The sequence below is a fragment of the Gopherus flavomarginatus genome, chromosome 20 (assembly GCF_025201925.1).
Source record: "Gopherus flavomarginatus isolate rGopFla2 chromosome 20, rGopFla2.mat.asm, whole genome shotgun sequence".
NCBI lineage: Eukaryota > Metazoa > Chordata > Testudines > Testudinidae > Gopherus > Gopherus flavomarginatus.
The window spans coordinates 20,535,983-20,555,142 of record NC_066636.1 but is presented as its reverse complement, the minus strand read 5'-3'; the positions used below and the strand labels follow the sequence as shown (position 1 = coordinate 20,555,142).

Here is a 19,160-nt window from a genome sequence, read left to right as displayed (position 1 = left end):
GGGGCAGGCGCCGAGGCCCCACGGCACTCACCAAAATGCCTGTCCCGCTGGCCCGGGGACCTGGAGGTGGCGCGGAAGCAGATGGTGGCCGTGACGCAGAGGGAGTCCTTGCCGTGCCTCTGGCAGTTCTTCTGGAGCACGTTGATGGAGGCGGGGTTGACGGCCAGCGAGGCGTTGACCTGGACGATCCTCTGCGACCTGGCCCCCGGGGACCACACATTCAAGACACTGGTTCCCTAGGGCGCCCCGGCCTCCCACCGGGGCCAGCTCAGCCCTTCCTCTGCAGCCGTTTGTCCGGTCACGGGGGAAACTAGCGCACAGGGAAGCTAGAACTGGACACTCGATACTTTGTGCCCAGATTTTCTAGGGTACTCAGCCCCCTCAAACGAGGCCTGAAGGTGGGTGGAACTGCCCCCTCCCGCCCCCCCCGAGATCACCCCTGCACAGGGGGCATCCCTCCACTCTCCATGCCTCCTACTCAGCATTAGCTAAGGCAGTGCTGCCTACTGGTTAGCGCACTAGACGGGGCCTCAAGAGCCCTGTGTTCTATTGCCCAGCCCTGCTGCTGGGCGACCTCAGGCAAGTGATGTCCCCGTCAGTGCCTCAGTTTCCCCATCTGTACAATGGGGATAATGACCCTGCGCTCCTTTGGAATGCACCACGGCCATTGGCTGGTCCAACACACTTGCCACCTGTCCTGCTCGGCCCCTCCGCAGCGGGATGGAGCGACTCACCGCAACACCACGGCGGCTCCCTGGGCCCCGACGGCCAAGTCCACCAGCTCATCCCCGTCCAGGTCCATCTGCCCGTCCACGCTGCGGCCGAAGTAGCTCAGACTCGGGTGGAGGGACGAGGCTTCGATCCGCTGGCGGGTAAGTGGGAAGTTAGTCACTGGTGGACCAATGAGCACAGCCAGGTTTAACTCATTCCTCCAAGAGGCAGCGTTGCCTAGTGGTTAGCACATTGGCTGGGGACTCAGGGAGCCTGGATTCTATTCCCAGCTCTATCACTAACCTACTGGGTGATCTGGGGCAAGCCACTGTCTTGTTCTGTGCCTCAGTTTCCCCACCCATGCTTTGTCTGATAGGCTGTTTGGGGCTGGAAGCATCTCATACTAGGTGTCCATGCAGCGCCCAGCACAATGGGTTCCGACCTTCTGGGTGCGTCAGTGTAGTAATAACAACACCCCCCAGGGCCCATTAGCACCAGCCCCCTGGAGAGCCAGCAAGGCGTTCAGGGAGATCCAGGCTGCTCTGGACCAGAACCCAGAGAACCCCGAAGGTAGCTTTACACCCACCCACCCTCCTGCCCCAGGAGCTCCAGCTGGGAGATCCCAAAGTCTCTGCCTGGCCAGTGGGGAAGAACCTGTTGGTGTTTCTAACCCTGGAGCCCTGTCTCTTCCCAAGCATGAGGGGACACGGTCACCTCCTGGGACACCCAAAAACTGCCCTTGCTGGACCAGACAGGCATCTGCATGAGGACAACCCCCCAACCCACCTCTGCGCTGAATATGAGTGCAGGAAAATCCTTCGGCACCTCAAGGGGTCTAGCCACAGGGCAAGTGAGTGAGTCGAGAGGATTTTGGTGCCACCTGCCACCAGGGGGCAGCCCAGCCACAAACAAAACCCCACCCTCACGCCTAAGGCCACCCTGCAAAGTTGGGGCTGGCGAATTCCTCCCCCATCGGCCCCACAAGCGGCGAGTGACAGAGTGAGACCCCTACTCCCAGGGTCCAGATCCTCACCTATGGACATCAAGAAGCGTTAGGCATCTAAATACCCTGGAGCATCTGGGCCCAGATATTGACCACGGGATGGTTTATTGGGGCTGGCGTTGGAGGAAGGGTGCTTGGTGAGGGACACTGTGGCAGGTGGGTGGTGGGAGTGTCTAGTGGTTAGAGCTGGTAGGGGTGGGAGCCAGGACTCTTGGATTCTGTTCCCAGCACCAGGAGGGAAGTTGGGGGGTGTGGGCGCCAGGAGTCAGAACTCCTGCATTCTCTTCCCAACCCTGCCACTGACTCACGCTATGACCTGGGGCACGTCACTGCCCTGTGCCTCAGTTTCCCCATCTGGAAAATAGGGGTGAACATTACCCAGCTCACTTGGGGATAAGGGGCAAAAAGACTTTAATGAGTGAACGTTAATGAAGCACGTGGAGCTCCTCAGGGGCTAGCGATAGCTGTAAACCTGGCATTACATTATCCATCCATGATTAACAGCAGTTAACCCACTTGTTTACAGTAGGTCCTAGTGTAATGGAAGGATTGGTTTTAGGATCCATACAAGTCTCTGGATCTAAATCCTCCTTATCAGGGCCGGGCTATTTCTATAGGCCAGACATGCCGTGTTCTCGGACACCTTCCGTCCCGCCCAAGTCACTGACCTGCTGGTACTGCGGCAGGATGGTGCCCCGGGAGCCATGGTAAACATACACGGCCCCCCGGTGGCCGTCCTCCAGGGGCGCTCCCACCACCACGTCGTTAAAGCCGTCGTGGTTGAGGTCGGGCACGGCCGCCAGGGAGTAACCGAAACGGGAGTCCTGGGGCTTCTTATCAGCACGCAGGGTCCCGTTGAACGTCAAGAGCAGCTGGGATGCAGGGAAGGAAGTGAAAGGGCCTTAACGTCCTCCAAGTCAGATTCAACCTCTCTCTGCACCTGCCAGGTCCCCGACCATGTCTACTGGGAGCCTTTGATCATGTCGCCCTCCTGTGGCTAGCCCTAGCAATTACAACAGCCTACTACTTCCCCGCAGCCAAGAGTTAGCCACATCTGCTCTGTCCTGCCCTCCCCTGCTCCACCACATCTAGAGGCCGATGAGCCTGCTACTAGAGTTGGTCTCTTAGATCAGGATGTAGAAACTCATGCTTTAAAATCCCAAGGCCCCAGGTTCAATCCCCCCCTGCTGCTATCCTGGGATATGGTGTTAAAATGGTAGGAGTAGAACTTCAGCAGAGAGCGTGTTTGTTTGTGAGGTGAAGGGTGGGGTCTGTCAGACGCACAGCTTCTCTTTCCCCTCCGCAGGCTTGCATTCCCGTTCCTCCCCCTTGCAAGCCTGACAGCATGCTCTTTATATGCACAACCCTGGAAAATACCCCACCCACCCATGGAGCAAGGTAGGGCAGGCACTGTAATTTACCTGGCCGACTTTGTAGATATAGACCCGCCCTGTTTCTTTGCTCTGACCTCCCAGGTACATTGGGGCGGCGACCAGCAGGACGTCTGTGATGCCGTCCCCGTTCACGTCCACAGGGCACACTTCGCTGCCAAAGTACGAGCCGATCTGCAAAGAGGGCAGATTGGGGAAGGGGGCACGTCAGGAGGCAGCGAGCCCTCATTTTCCTGCCTCCCCAGCATGCTCAGTGCCAGCCTTTCTATCTGCACCGCTCAGGCCTTGTCTGCACCGCGACGTGGCCTCAATTTAATAATTGGCGCTGAATTAACTGAAGCTGGAACCGGTGCCAGAAGCCATGTAGACGCTCTGTTAAGCCAGACATAAACTGGTTTAATTTCTGTTGATTCTGAGCCAAAATGGGTTCACCCAGATTTAGTTGAAATCGGCTTAAAACAAATCAGTTAAACCGGTTCCACTTCCTCATGTAGACAAAACCCCAAACTAACCAACCCTCTTCAGGAGATAACGAGTGGTGGAATGGAATGGAAAACTGCATTATAATGTTCTGCCACTAGGTGACACTGTGTAACTTTAACAGAGCCAGGACTAGCCAGAGTAGCCCTAATTATATCCTCAGGAGAAATCATCTCCATGTATCTGGCATTAACGGGGGCAGGAAGGGGAGAATAATTCAGAGTGACGCGACACCCCGGGTGGAACTACCCTCTTTTTTACACGCTCGCACGTGCAATTGTGCACGGTGGGAATTTTTCACCGAATGCTTTTTTCCTTGAAAAATGCAGATTCACCCAACCCCAAACCTGATCCCGAAGCAGGGTCCGGCTCGAGGAAATCTGACTCGAAAACACAGTTGTGAGGCGGGGGTCAGCATTCGCCCAGCCAGACGCTGGCCTTTTCCAGCTTTCCAATGCCAAGTGGCTTTTCAGTTTGATGTTTAAGCTGATTAGAGTGGAAAAAAGACAGGGTGGAGAGCAAACTTGAAAGGAAATGTTTGGATGGCCCCAGAAGGAGGGAAATGGCAGGTTTCTGGTTTGTGGCTATTTTCAAGTTTTCATCCCAGTCTGAGATGGGAAAAAAATGTCGAACTCTCAGAAATAGTCCCGGGCTGGGAAAACTGTCTCCTGCCCAGTTCAAACAGCCCGCGCTTTCCGCCTGGCTCCCATAACCCATCCCCAATGCCACAGACTCTAGACTGACAGGTGGGTCATTGGAGGAGCACAGATTGGCCCCGAGGGGTCTTTCTAGCGAGACAGGCTCAGCCCAACCCCACCCTGGCTGCCCAGCCCCTACCTGCTCCCCAGTGAGGGCCTGGGATATGACCACGCGCCCGCTATTGCTCATCTCGAACAGGATAACCTTCCCCTTGTGCTTAAAACGAGGTGCCCCCGCCACGTAGAGACACTTCTTGTTCCGGAGCCGGACCGAGGAGACAGCGTAACCTGTCGCGGAGAGAGGGGAGCCCGTCAGATCTGCCTCTGGCACCCCGAGACGCTCTACACTGCAGAAACATCAGAGCTGTTCTCTGGGGCGGGCCGTGGGTTCCTGGGACGGGGCAGGCAGCTGGCCAGCTTTGGGGTTCGGTTGGCTGACACAGAGAAGTGGGTTTTACTGATCTGTGGCGCTGCCTCCAGGGGCGTTGGTCTGAAGTCTACCCTTCCAGAGAGAGAAGAATGGGGCAGGGACTGTTTCTTTGGTCTGTGTGCAGCGCCTTGCACCGTGGGGGGTGGAAAGGTGCCACCACAATGCAAATGGAAAGAAATTAACAATACAGTGACTAAAGGCACAGAGTTGTTCCCTGGCCTAGTCTTCTAGAGCCAGCCAGTTCTCCTTTTCCTTCAGGGCCCAGGGAGAGATGTGTTTCCCGTGCATTGTTCCCCCCAGTCCAGATTTTCCTGGGCCGTCCTGATTTGGACAGAACTGGGGTACAGGCAGCCATGGGGCACATACCTATCAGGGCTGGTACCTCACCCACTCATGTCACAGAAGCCAGCTGGCAGCTAACACTGACTTCCAGACCCAGCAGGGATTGTCCTTTTGTTCCGTTTGTACAGAACCCAGAACCCTGCCCCATGACTGGGGCTCCCAGGTGCATCCACAATAAAAGTAATAAATCCCACCAGTTTAGGGCCAGGTTTTCAAAGCCATTTAGGCACCTAAAGATGCAGGTCGGTGCAGAGAGGGATTGGCAAGAGCAGCTACGTGAGTCAGGCACCTAACCTCCTTGGGAAATCTGGCCCTTGCCTTGAGCCGGGCGACCTAGAGGAGACGGGATCTACAGCCCGGTATTGATCCCTCGAGACGTTCCACGCCCTGCAGCCCATGAGACATTTCCCACCCATGTGCCCTACGTGCTTGGCTCCGCCCCCAAAGTTCACATGATAATGAGAGGTGGGACAATAGAATCCCAAGGTTGCTCAGTCCCGGGAGAAGAGGGCTCGGGCCGATGGCGCCACCTCACCTAGGTAGGCAGCGTGGTTCTTCAGCTCCAGCGGAAACTCCTTCTCGAAGGCTTTCCTGGGCGGGATGACCCGGCCGTGTCTGCTGTCCTTGAGGACGGCACCATCCCAGTCGTACGCCCCCACGGTGCCAAAGAGGATCCCATCCTGGCAGGAGCATGGAGGAGAGAAGATGGGAAACCGTGATGTCTCTGTTACACCAATCCCTTGGCCACGAGCCCAATTTACTTTCCCCTTTGCAGCTCCCCTGGAAGACAGTCAGTTCCTTGTGCTGTTTCTCACTGGAAAGGAGATTCTGATGCACAGAGAGGAGAGGCTATTAGGAAAACTTTCCACTTCTGCAATTGCTTTCTAGAGAAGTCCCTTGTAACAGAAGCAGGCAGTGACTGATATAAGGAGACAACATGGTCCAGTAATTGGGACACCTGACTAGGCCTCAGGTGGCCTGGGTTCTCTGGGTGACATTGGGGAGGTCCCTTCCCCTCTCTCTGCTCCTGTTTTGCCTTTGTCTCATTTATTTAGGTGGCAAAGCCTCCAAGGACAGGAATAGCCTTTGTATGTACAGCACCAAGCACAGTCGGAGGTTAATTTAATCTGCCTCATCGCAAAGGGATGGAGGATATGATTTTGAGCCCCCTTTTAGCCCTACAAGGGGAGAAGGATAGCTCAGTGGTTTGAGCATTGGCCTGCTAAACCCAGGGTTGTGAGTTCAAGCCTTGAAGTGGCCATTTTGGGATCTGGGGCAAAAATCTGTCAGGGATAGTACTTGGTCCTGCTGTGAAGGCAGGGGACTAGACTCGACTCAATGACCTTTCAAGGTCCCTTCCAGCTCCATGAGATAGGAATATCTCCATATTAAATTAAGCCAACCAGCAGCAGCCTTACCTCCAGCAGGTGGGTTGAGAAGCCAATCTGGGACATCTCCAGTTCAAAGGAGCTCTCGTTATATCCATGAGTCCCTGGTGGGGAGGAGGGGAGAGAGAAAAAATCAGCATCATTACAGGTAACACAGCACAGGAAGATGGCCAGGGAAATTCAGCTATGAACTCTCACGTTTGTCCTGGATCTTCTAACAAGATGCAGGGCCAGGAATGGCCACTTCACTCTGTAGAATGCTAAGTGGGAACTGGAGAAATGTTTCAAGGAGGACTTAGCTTGGTGTGGGAGAAGGAGGTCAGGAAAGGCTCAGATGTGACACTGGCCTCTGAGCACATAGTATAAAGTTCTGTTTTCTCCTACACTGCTGGCAGCATCTCTGATTGCTAATGAAACAGAACCCACAAGCATAGGCATGGACCCTAGGAGTGTAAAAGGTGCTGCAGCACCCCCACATTTTGTGCAGGATCCTGGCTGCCAGCCCCACTCCTGGGGGCTCCACTGCTGACCCTGCTCCTGGCTGCTGTCCCAGCTGCCAGCCCCATGCCTGGGTCCCAGCTGCCGGCCCCACACCTGTGGGGCTCTGCTGCTGGGCCCAGTCCTGGCTGCCAGCCCAGGTCCCAGCCACCAGCCCCTGGGACGCCACTGCTGCCCCGATCAGCCAAACGCAGTTACCTTCGAGGCTGAAGATCCTGTCCCCTAAGGCATCCACAATGTCATTCAGGGCCGCCTCGTCACTCACGTTGAAGAAGTATTTCTCATCGGGGTCGCTGGCGATGTATTTGATTTCGCTGATGAAGGAGTGGGGATCCTGCTGTCGGCGCATGTAGTGACCTAGGACCTGAGAAGCCAGGGCTGTTGAGGACTGTGTCACCTTCACCTGGTTACTCACTGTCTAACATGGCACACTCTAAAGGGGTCAGACAAGAACCCCTCAACTTGAGCTGGTTGGAAAAATAAGTTTTTCCCCTCTCTCCCAATGGACAACTTCAATTTGGAAATTGCCACCACAGTGCCTCATGGGAATTGTAGTTCAGCTGCCTCTTGCTCCCATTCTCCTCTATTGGCCAGGGTCACTGGTTGGACTACATCTCCTAAGATGCACCACTCTACACTCTTCAAGGAAGCAGTTGCACCATGGGAGTCTTTGGCCATGGTGCAACATGGGAAATGTAGTTTGGCTGCCTCCTGCTGCTCTACAGGCAGGTTTGGCAGGATTAGCTTTTTAGTGGGTAAATGTTGTTAAACGTTGACGTCCCCAAACACACACAAACCAAGACAAAAAGATTTCCATTGATGATAATTGAAATTTACAGCTAGGTAAAGTAAGAAAAAATGTTGCTTGAGAACTTATTAAGATTAAATTTAGGGCTATTTACTTTGTATCGTTTGAGATGTGATGGTGATAGTTTGTATTTTAATCTTTATAAAGCTGTCATTTTTTCAATCTCCCGGTCATTAAATAATTATCACCTGACCCTGTGTTGTCTGATTCCTCCCAATGTCCCACAACTGTGAATATTTAAATGGCTAAAAATTGAAAAAGTGCTTCAAAATAAACATTGTTATTATCTGTCAAAAGTATAAAAATTAAAAATTGATTTTGGCCAAACCTATTTATTGGCTGGCAGCTGCTGAGTGGACTACATCTCCCATGATGCACCACAGTCTTGCCTCTCGTAGGCAGAAGTTGCATCATGGAAGTCCCTCGTCATGGTGCAACATGGGAAATGTAGTTCAGGTGCCTCATGTCCCCGACCTCCTCCGTGGGTCAGGCTCCCATAGTGAGAAGAGTTGACACAGAAAAAGGAGGGAAGTTTCCCCGGATAAAATTCCCCATCACCATCAACCAGTCCAGAGCATGAGAATCAGACAAGCCGGACTGGCGCATTCACACAGCACTAGCCCGTGCCCCAGCCATATCGAGTCCCTGGGCGCTGCCCACTCACCGCAATCGCATAGCGCGTAATGTTGCGTTTCTCACATTCAGCCAGGGCCTCTGGCAGCTCATCCCCGTCGTGGGACTCGCCGTCGGTCACCACGATCATGAGTTTGGTGGCTCCTTCCCGGCCCCCCCTCTCCGGGCTGAAGGCCTCCGAGCTGCCACAACAGCGGGAGAAGACAGAATGAGGTTCTAGCCCTGGCTGAGGCAGGGTCACACGCTGTGAGAGACCCAGTTCCTAACCCTGCCCTATAAGGCGCAGGGCCTATTCAGACTGCCAGAGAGTGGACCAATTGTGGTGGACCCCACCGTACTAGGGGCTGTACAAACCCCCAGCGAGCGCCTGCCCTGACAAGCTTACAATCCAAAAAGAACAGACAAAATGAGAGGGGAAACTGAGGCACAGAGACAGGCAGCAACTCACCCAGGGTCCCCCATCTGGTCAGTGGCAGAGCTGGGCATAAAGCCTAAATCTCCAGAGCCCCAGTCCGATGCCTTCTGCGCCATGCTTGAACTGGGTTGAGACCCAGATTTCATTTCCACTTAGCAGCATGCAGCTCTTCTTCTGCAAACCCACTTTCAGGCCAACTCTGCACTGCAGATGGGGCTCGGTCTGTCTGGAAGTGTGATCCCCCAACTGACCCAAGTACCCTCACGGTAGGCACAGCTTACGCCAGCAAAACTGCACTTTGGCCTCGGCAGTTTGCTCCGTTCAGAGGATGTGGAATAATAACCAGGCTGAGAGAAATTTGGGGGCCCGGTAAATCATGTTTGCTGGAGCCCCACCCCCGTTATTTCTGGAGAGCTCAGTAGTTAATTTACTCAGACATTACTGATGTTTTGGGGTCCCTCCGGTCTCGGGGAGCTGGTACAATTGCCGCCTATTAGCCCTGATAACAACCATACTAGCAAAAGCACGCCTTTACCAATACAAGCTATGTCTACGCTAGGAGAGCGTTGCTGGTATAAGATCTAGCTACCCAGGGCAAAGTGCTCCTGGCATGCACGTGGCTTCAGTCATGTCTCTTCCTAGAGGATGGGGTAAGAATGCATTTTCATAGGCTGATCCCTGGGAATCTGTAGCAAAGGTCCTTCTATACCCCCCCCTCCCATAATCATAATACCTGATCCCCTCCCAATCTTTAACTAATTCATCCTCTCCAGTCTCCTGGGAGGCAGAGCAGGGCTATTATCTCCACTTTACAGTTCAGGAAACTGAGGCACAGAGCTGCTAAGTAACTTTCCCCAAGGTCACACAGGGAACTCAGCAGGGGCTTGAACCTGGGTCTCCCCCATCCTTAGGGAGTTGAACTCTTCCTCTCAGTAGCTACTGTCTCCTCTCCAGATGGGAACAGCGCTCCCGTTACCAGCCTCCCACCAGCTTTCCCCAGGGTCAGTCTCAGCTCCCAAGAGGCCTGGCACTGTAGCCCAGCAAAAAAGACCTCAGAGGATGCACAGGGTTGGCTTTTGGGCTAGAAGAGAGCTCTGTGAGCAGTCCAAAGGCCACACACTTGAGATGCCCAAAGTTCAGTGTGTTGGCGTCTGCGAGGAGTCTTAAAAACTAAATTCCCGTCTTAACAAACCTAAGGCACTTAAGACATGAGTGAGGACTTGCCCTTCCTGGGCTGCATTTCTCCTTCCCCACACTGTTGTGCTGGGTTGTTAACAGTTGTTCTCCACCCCTGAGCTGGCTGCATTTCGGCGGCATCAGGCACACACAGTTTGTGCCGGGTGTTGGGATCCCAGAGCCATATAAGCACCAAGATACTTTGCCATCATCTCCCTGCAAGAGGCCCCCTTTTCTCTGGTTCTGCCAGGGGAGGAAATACCATGAGAACAGGGTATCTAGGAACTTTCTGCTCCTGGAAATTCACCCCAGAATGGATATGGCACTTAAGCAGCTAAGAAGCGCTGAGACCACAGTTAAAAATCCACACACGCAGCTCTCATGAGAAAGCCCTCCCGCCACTTCCCGTACCAGGCCTTGTGGATAGCGAACGCCGTGCGAGTCTCCCGGCCCTCCTGCCGGCTGATGTTCTTCGCTGCCTCCACCACTTCTTCCGCTGTCTGGTAATCCCGGAGGGTCCATTCGTGGACAGCTTTCTCCCCGTACTGCAGCACCCCCACCTATAATGGGGGAGGCACGTTTAGTGGTGCTACAGGCAGCTCAGTGCTAAGTTATCCCTTCTGCATGCAGAGGCTGGGGTAGGAAGGGGAGGGCAGTGGACTGGGATTCGAGAGACAAGGGCTTAGTCCATGGCCTTCAGCAAGTCAGTTGACCTTCTCTTTGTGAGTGTATTGAGGACTGTGTTGGAATTGCAAGCTATCACTTTAAGAGCAGCCAGGGGACAGGTGGGGTTCCTGCTTGCATGCTAGAGGACTCTGTAGCAAAGTGTGGGAGCAGAGTCAGTCAGCACAGCAGGCAGCCAGTTTGAAAAGAGCCCACTTACAGCAAGGTGGGGTCAGTCATTTATCACTGCATTAGGGAGCAGCCTGTTTTGTCTCTCTCCGTTTTGGGGTTATTGTTCTGAATTCTAAGCAATCAAGTCAAGTTACATTGCAAGCTTCCAGCAGGAATATGTATGTTTTTATCTAACTTTGTGTGTGTGGGCACAGAGCTCGCTGGAGGGGCAGACGTGGCATTGTCTGAACAAGGAAACTACCTGCTGTTTGTTTCTGCCATGCTTGGGAACGGAAGACAGGACTCTGTGCACATATTTTTGTGAAGAAACAAGGATAGCTCTGACTCATAGCACTGACAGAACCCGCCCTGCACGGCCCAGAACACTGGCTAACTGCACAGGCCAAAGGGGCAAACATTTCGTCAGTCTGATTAGTTCTAGTGCAAGGTTGTAGACCAGTCTGGGTGCGTATCCCAGACAGGACGCTGCATTGTTTGCCTCTCTCGTGAGCATCAAATCCTCCAGCCAGAGGAAATCCTCTCTCCTTTGGCTAACGTACTAGAGCAGCGAAGAGCAAAGGGGGCAGAGGGGAGATGCAGTCAGACTCCCAAGTGCTTGCTAGGGGCGGATTGGAACATAAGTTCTGTACGCAGAGAGTTAACACAGCCCAGGCAGGGCAGCCATCTGTCCAACACACTGACTAGAGGGGGGGAAATCTGTGGCATCGCAGTCCCTTCCGTTGGTTGGTGGGAGCTAAGCTAGCAATAACAAAACTGGCTTTTGCTTGGGTGACTCCATGCCACCCGGCCTAGAATGAGGTTTGGGTTTCAGCCCTTGCCTGTGCTGTCTCAGCAGAGCGGGCCTTCTCCACCCCCAAACCCCTCAAACACACACGACAAAGTTCAGGCTCTCTTTCTGCCTCTTTTCTTTACGTTTCCTGTTTCCCATGGAGTGGGATTTCTTGTCTCCCCCCCGAGCGGATACAAACACTGGGGAGTGGAAAAAAACCAGACGCCAACCAGAGCGTCAGTGCAAGGCATTGTGGGACCAGGCCAGCTGGTGCCAGCCACAGGGCACGATGGGACTGGGCTAATGCCAGGGCCAGAGCGAGGAAAGGCATTTTGGGAATACAGCAGAGGGTATGAGCAAGGCATTCTGGGAATGCGCCGATTGCAAAGCCAGAGCGAGACTGGACATTTGGGGAGCAATGTGGGGCCAAAGGCAGGCAGGGCATCCTGAAGAGAGGGGCTGGGTGCAAGGAATTCTAGGAGCAGGTTGGGACCAGAGCAAAGCAGGGCATTCAGGGGGCAGCAGGGCAGGGTCAGAGGCCCGTTTGCATGGTCTGTCTGGGCTCTGAAAACGGGGAGGAGAGACAGACACCCCAGGGGGCTAGGAGCACCTCTGCCCAGCCATGGCTGCTGATGGCTCAGGTCGGAAGGGGCCCCCCCTGGCAGAGGCTCCTGAGTTTGGCCTGCAGAGTATCACAGCCACTGGCCCCGCTGCTGGGAGGAGCTGAGGCCCAGCGCCCATGGGAGCAGCGTGGGTGTGTCACTCCTCTCAGGATCAGGCCCTTGGAAGGGAATCAGGACCCATGGGAGAGGGGGGGAAGAGGAGGCAGTTAGCCACCACTGTGGCCCTGAGTCAAGCCCGCCTGCCCCCTGTGAATCAGCCCTGTCCCACGGCAAGCCAGCCAGACTCACCGTTTCCTTATTTACTCATCCTGAGGATGTGGGGAAGGGGGCGGGTAGCTGACGTTTGAAGGGGAAGCCTGTTTCCTTTGATCTCCTTGGGGGGGGCCGGAGGGAGAGGGCTTTAGGCTTGCCAAGATGCAGACTCCCTGCTTCACTTCAGCCTCAACCCACTCCTGCCCTCCTTACTCCCCACCCTCCCACCTTCTCTGCCCTGCCCCCCCCACCTCCCTTCCTTACACCCCCTCTCCTTCCCTCAGCTAGCTAATCCCCATCCCAAGATTTATGGGGGTGGTGGATCAGCCCTCCCTCTGCTTGTTCCGCCTCTCCCCTTGTCTGTCTTGTCTATTTCAATTGTAAACTTTCTGAGGCAGGGACGGTCTCTGAACAGCGCCTGGCCCAAAGGGGCCACGTTCTCACCACTACGGGAATGCAAATCTGCAGAAGTGAGGCCTTCTCTACACTGGGATGTTACCAGTTGCATCGGTGCCCCCCTAGAATAGACACTGTTTGCACAATTTATCCTGGTTTGCACCAGTGGACAGTTTATCCCAGTCTGCACCCACATAAATTAGACGAATGATTCTCAGCCAGGGGTACGCATACCCCACGGGGTACACAGAGGTCTTCCGGGAGTACATCAGCTCAACTAGAGATTTACCTAGTTTTACAACAGGCCACAGAAAAAAAGCCAGCGAAGTTGGTACAAACTAAAATTTCATACAGACAATGACTTTTTTATGCTGCTCTGTATACACTGAAATGTAAGGACAATATTTATATTCCGATCAAGTTATTTTATAATGAGATGGTAAAAATGACAATGTCAGCAATTTTGCAGTACTAGTGCGCTGTGACGCTTGTGTATTTTTATGTCTGATTTTGTAAGCAAGTTGTTTTTAAGTGAGGTGAAACTTGGAGGTACTCAAGACAAATCAGGCTCCTGAAAGGGATGCAGAAGCTTGGAAAGGTTGAGAGCCACTGAATTAAACCATCTAGGTTATGTCTAGGCTTGGATTTTTATCGGTGAATGTCGAGGAACATCGATATCCCCCCATGACGAAAACCTATTTCCATCGATCACAATTGAAATGTTCAGATAGGCCAAGGACAGAAAATGCTGCTTGAGGACTTAACATTTGAGATTAACTTTCTTGCATTTTGACATGTCATGTCGACAATTTGTGTTTTAAGAGTTACAAAGCTTTAACTTGTTGGATCTCAACATCTGTCCTGAAATAATTATTGTCTGACAGACACACCCCAGGGCAACCCCTCCAGAATTTCCCACCACTGTGAAAATTTAAATAGTTTAAAATCTCAAAAATGCTTAAACATAAACATCTATTAACCATAGAAATCATTAAAAAAATAAAAACCAAATACTGCCAAGCCTAGTTAAATCTGTCAGGGGCTTGCCCTCCTGCAGCTATGTTGGCTGCTCAGATCCTGGTGCAGGCAATATTTACAAGATCCCAGTATCAAGCCAGAGTCACTCCGTTGAGTTCCACATGACTGCTCCGGATTAAGTCCCCAACTGAATCTGGGGGATACACTCACCTGGATCTGGTTCGGGTCGATGAAAAACTTGCTGAGGATGTTGCTGAGGAAGTTCTGTACCTCGTACCAGGGGTAGATGCTGTTGGAGCCATCCAGGACAATCACTATGTCCATGTAGGTAGAACACCCTGAAACACACACGCACACATGGCAGGTGGGTCATCAGATGGGAGCTGACATGGGGGATTGGGGATCATGACCGTTGTGGCTTTGCTGTGCAGACCTGGGGCTAGTGGGTGTGTCCTGCTTTTGGAATTAGGGAGGATCTTGATTGGGTGGCTGATTTTTACAGAGGCAGTGTGGTGTAGTGGTTAGAGCAGCCAAGAGGCTGCTGGGGTGTGGGGAGTAGAGGGAGCCAGGACTCCAGGGTTCTATCCCCAGTCCTGGCAGAGGCAGGAGCCTTGTGGTTAGAGCAGAGACTATTTGTGACTCTAAGAGGACAGAGATCTACCAAGTGTAAAAGCCAAGGCAGATTTTGGCCCCTCGGATCCAATTTCTACCCCCGGTGCTTAAATGAAGGGCCCCCAGTTGCACAGCAGGACACTCGGATGAACGCGTTTTGGCTCTGCCGGGTGGGTGGCAGTGTGTAAGAAAAGCCCTCAGACTCCATGTTGTATGGAAAAGCGCTAACAGCTTCCTGAATGCCTCTCCCGGCAGCAGGTCACCACAGAGCCAGCTGCTGCACAAGTCTGGACCTAGCACCTGGATGCATTCTGGGAACAGCCGGAGGCTGGTGTATTCTGGTGCCAGAGGCAGGGCATTGTGGGAAGGGCTTGGTGCCGGTTAATCCCGGACAGGAGCATGGAGGAGACCTTTCTGGGGCATTGCATTAAGGCTGGACACAGCTGAACGGGTGACCTCTCCTTTCTGGCATTGCCCCAGGATTTGCAGACCCAAGAGGCCAGCAAGCCGCCCCCTCCCTGCCCCCAGAGCTTCTGCGATACAAATGCCACAAGTCCACACAAAAAGGGTTGGCTGGGGGGGCGGGGGGGAGCCAGTTGGCTGCATTGCTGGCATGCTTGTAAGGCAAAACAGTCTCAGATCCAGGCAGCTTCTGTGGCCCGTCCCGGCTCCATTTCCATGCACACAGCAGCCGGCTCGCCACCTACTCTGAGCCGTGGGGGCGATGGTTTCGGTCGGCTGGAAGCTGCCATCCACCCTGGTGCAGATGCCCGTGCTGAACATGGAGGTGCCGCACTCCTGGGACCAGAGAGGGGCGCAGGCCTGCCAAGGAGAGGAAGATGCAGGTTAAGCCTGTCCCTGAGGAATGGCGTGTCCCCATCATTCTGTCTATGTAGCTTAAAGCTCCTCCTCGCCCATTTACTAAAACAGGAGGCATTTGCCATGCCAGCACAGGGCAGTGGTTTATCTGGACCCGCCTCCACTGGCACACCCCAGGGGTTTGTCTAGCTCATTACTCCATCTGCAGGCACCCTGCCCGTGCCATCTCCTGGTGCATGGGCAGGGATTAGATGGATCGTGAGTGTCTCTCTCACCTCGGACGTGTCCCCCACCCTGCTGAACTGGGATAACCCAGCCAGCCCGCTGTCCTTTCCCTGACGTGACGTGCGTGATGTTAAGTCCTGGCCCTAGAGACCAGCGTCCTCTGGGTCTCAACTTGTACGTCTCCCCCTGGGCTGGGCACGATTGCTGCCAGGCACAGAGGGGAATTCCTCTCTCTGCCCTGATCAGCCCTTGGTGCTGAAGCTGTCAGTCGAGGGGCTGGTTTCTGAGAGACGGACGCTTGTCTGTTGGGAACTGGCCTGAGACCCACCAAGCTCATGTCACACAGGAGCCGGCAGCCGGGGAACACACAATGCCCGGCGTTATACTTTACCGCACCACCCGAGGTGGGATGTACGTGGAATTATTTAAGTCAAATTAGGCGCCTAGAACCTATTGATTTCAAAGGGAGTTGAGCACCTAAATACCTTTAAGAATCTGGCCTTTAGGGTATGTCTCCACTGCAATCAAAGACCCACCTGGGGGTGAGGGAGGGCGTGTCTCAGAGCCGGGGCTCCAGAGCCGGAACGGTGACACTGCTTTTCTTACCCCTGCCAGCCTGAGCCCCGCGAGCAGATGGCCATTGACCCGGGCTCTGAGACTCGCATGGGGCTAAATCCGCTGACCACTGGGAAGTTCTCAGCCACTCCGGTCTTGAAAGCCAGCTAAGGACCTTCGAATAGATGGCTACTCCAGGGAGTGTGCTGTGTCCAGAGCAGGGAAGCTGAGGGAGAAACTGATCCCCAGTGGCAAAGGCAGCAGGAATGGGGGAGAACCCAGCACGGCCGCCCCGCTGCCCACAGTGGCCTGACCGGCTCTGGGCAGACGCTGACTCAGTGAGCAAACAAGCACAAGACCACAGAGATGCAGGACGGCAGCTGGCAGGGAGCGAAAAGCGACACAGGGCTATATTCATTCCTCCTCCCTCCCAGCTGAATGACAGAGCCAGGGCTGGTTGCCTTCCTAATGTTGCAGGACTGGCAAAGGGGAAGAGGCCATGGCTGGGTGCTCCGAGCGCAGCCGGACCCGAGGCAGACTGAGAGCAGCTCGGGTATTTCCTCACTCTAGTTTAACACCACTCGAATGTCGCTCCTCTCCCACCCCACTCCATCCACCCTTCTGCCCCTTCCCAGCCCTGCCCTCCTTCAAATCTTCTCCTCCATCCACCCCTGTCTTTCCTCACCATCCCCCAGAATCTACTTTCCACCCCTCAGCAGGACTCTGCCAAAAAGCCCAAGGGATTTAGTCGCACACGCCCCACTGGGCTCTCGGCAGGATTTGTGCTTCTCCCTCCCTCAGAGCACTTTGGCAAGTCCTCTCCGCCATGCTGAGGATATTTACAAAACGATAATGTCTCCCAGTATTAAAATGCAGCTTGCTCCAGCGACACTGGACACACTTTGAAAATACTTCTTTTATCCAAGCCTAGCACTAGTTCAAGAGGCAGTGTGGTCCAGTGGGTAGGGCCCTGGACCAGCAGTCAAGAATTCTGGGTTCTATTGCCAGCTCTCACTTGCCATGTGACCTTGGGCAAGTCTCTGGACCTCAGTTTCCCCTCCCACTCTTTGTCTTACACTGCCTTAGATTGTAAATTCTTTGGGGATGGGACTGTCTCATTATGGGTACGTACAGCTCCTAGCACAACGGGCCCTGATCTCAATAGGAGTCCCGAGATGCCACCACAATAGGAAGGTTTTGGGTCTAAGTTTGCGACTGTGAGGCTCACACACAGGATGGTAAAGGTAGCTCACAGAAATGCGGCATGTGGGACTTTTTTCTGCCCATTGCTAAGAAATCTGCTCACCACAAAGCCATTCTCTTTGTTGTCCAGGAGCGTCATTCCAAAGTGCATGTTTCTGATCTGCGTGGAGACGTTCCGCAGGGCCATGTCAGCTGAATAAAGTGCCGGGAGGCGGAAGAAAAAGCAAATGGCGTTTTAGTGCCCATCTCCGAGGCTCAGACTGAGGTTTTCAGGGGAACTGGGCATCTAATTCCCATGAGATCCTTTGTAAACCCTGCCCTTCACATTTACTTTAGAAAGGCTGAGAGGTTTCAAAACCACCCGGGGTGGGGAGTGGGCAGATTTAGACACCCAATTTTCAGGAATGAAAATGCCAGTACAGTTATGAAAGGTACATTCTCATTAGGGTTTGCTGGTGCTTGGCAGATTAGACGCCAGAGCTCCTGGGTCTGGATGCCAGCACTCCAGTCACCATAAAGCTGCAAATCCCTCAGGGCAGGTTTGAAAATTTCAACCCAAACGGATCCGTTTTTCAAGGTGGCGCCTTCAGATGACGTTACCTAGGTTGACCTTGGCACACGCAGAGGTGTTTCTTGCACCCATAACGCACTTGTACACGTCCCCTTTCCGGTTGTCAGCTGTCCCATCCCAGGGCGCCCCGACCAACATCCTGTAGAGGAAACACCAACAACACAGTCAGCAACCACAGTCAAGGTGGGCAGAGATGGGACCTTCCTCCTCAGACCATCAAGAAATACATTGTCAGCAGAGTGGTCATCCTGAGGCGACAGGGAGAGGTTTGCAGGTAAGTTTTATAGTTAGTTTTTAAAAGTGTTGTATATCAACCCTTCACGGTGCATGGCATAAATCTGAGGTGAGTAAGAAAGTGCCCTAAGGGTCTGTTATTCCATAAGTGTCCACGAGGGGGGATTCTTGCACCTTCCTCGAAAGTTGCTATGATTGGCTACCCTCAGAGACAGGTGACTGCAGACTACCTTGATCCAACAGGTAGTGCCTATGTTCCTAATTAACAATACCTGGCACTTTGTACAGCATAAGCCAGTCTAAAATTGCAACACATTTCACAGCAGGGCAGAGCATCATTAGCCCCACTGTACAGATGGGAAAACTGAGGCACACAGAAGGGGACATGACATGCCCAGGCAAGTCACTGGCAGAACTTGGAATAGAGATCACACTGCAACTGCCAGGGTCCTACTCTAGATGCTAGACCAGAGGTAGGCAACCTATGGCAAGCTATTTTTCAGTGGCACTCACACTGCCCAGGTCCTGGCCACTGGTCTGGGGGGCTCTGCATTTTAATTTAATTTTAAATGAAGCTTCTTAAACATTTTTAAAACCTTATTTACTTTACATACAACAATAGGTTAGTTATATATTACAGACTTATAGAAAGAGACCTTCTAAAAAGGTTAAAATGTATGACTGGCATGTGAAACCTTCAATTAGAGTGAATAAATGAAGACTCGGCACCGCACTTCTGAAAGGTTGCAGACCCCTGTGCTAGACAAACTCCCTCACAGAGCTGGGCATTGTAGAGCAACAGAATAGGCCTGTGCCCCTTTAAATAGTCCAGAAGACCTCGAGTTTTGTGTTTTAGACACACATCCCCAGAAACCAGCCTGCACAGCAGCATGTGCGCAGCGAGGCCAGGCGTGTTTGCGTGTCCTTAGCAAATACGGTTCTTTGGGGCTGACCGTGCCTGGTTTAACTGGGCTTTTCCCAGTCCTGCAGCCTCCTGGAATCCTCATCACACCAGCCCCCTGCTTGCCTCTGGTCTGGTAATGTAATGAAAATACCTTCGGGGAGACGAGTTCTGGCTCTCTGCTTTAGCTAAAA

At 53.4% G+C, this 19,160-nt stretch overlaps 1 protein-coding gene across 3 annotated transcripts in view; it reads right to left on the bottom strand.

Annotated features, from left to right (window-relative positions):
* Nucleotides 1-19,160, bottom strand: part of ITGA10 (integrin subunit alpha 10) — a 49,295-nt gene that overhangs the window by 13,539 nt on the left and 16,596 nt on the right. For all 3 annotated transcript variants that reach the window (XR_007770616.1, XM_050930873.1, XM_050930874.1), the window contains exons 3-16: nucleotides 17,861-17,970; nucleotides 17,364-17,452; nucleotides 15,166-15,280; nucleotides 14,057-14,184; nucleotides 10,385-10,533; nucleotides 8,414-8,564; nucleotides 7,140-7,305; nucleotides 6,474-6,547; nucleotides 5,591-5,735; nucleotides 4,423-4,571; nucleotides 3,136-3,279; nucleotides 2,383-2,586; nucleotides 735-865; nucleotides 32-198 (exon numbers count right to left, since the gene is read on the bottom strand). Coding sequence is in view for 2 of the 3 variants with exons in the window: in XM_050930873.1 (XP_050786830.1) it covers nucleotides 32-198; nucleotides 735-865; nucleotides 2,383-2,586; nucleotides 3,136-3,279; nucleotides 4,423-4,571; nucleotides 5,591-5,735; nucleotides 6,474-6,547; nucleotides 7,140-7,305; nucleotides 8,414-8,564; nucleotides 10,385-10,533; nucleotides 14,057-14,184; nucleotides 15,166-15,280; nucleotides 17,364-17,452; nucleotides 17,861-17,970 (1,922 nt within the window). In the remaining variant the exon portion in view is untranslated. The remainder of the gene's footprint in view (nucleotides 1-31; nucleotides 199-734; nucleotides 866-2,382; nucleotides 2,587-3,135; nucleotides 3,280-4,422; nucleotides 4,572-5,590; nucleotides 5,736-6,473; nucleotides 6,548-7,139; nucleotides 7,306-8,413; nucleotides 8,565-10,384; nucleotides 10,534-14,056; nucleotides 14,185-15,165; nucleotides 15,281-17,363; nucleotides 17,453-17,860; nucleotides 17,971-19,160) is intronic.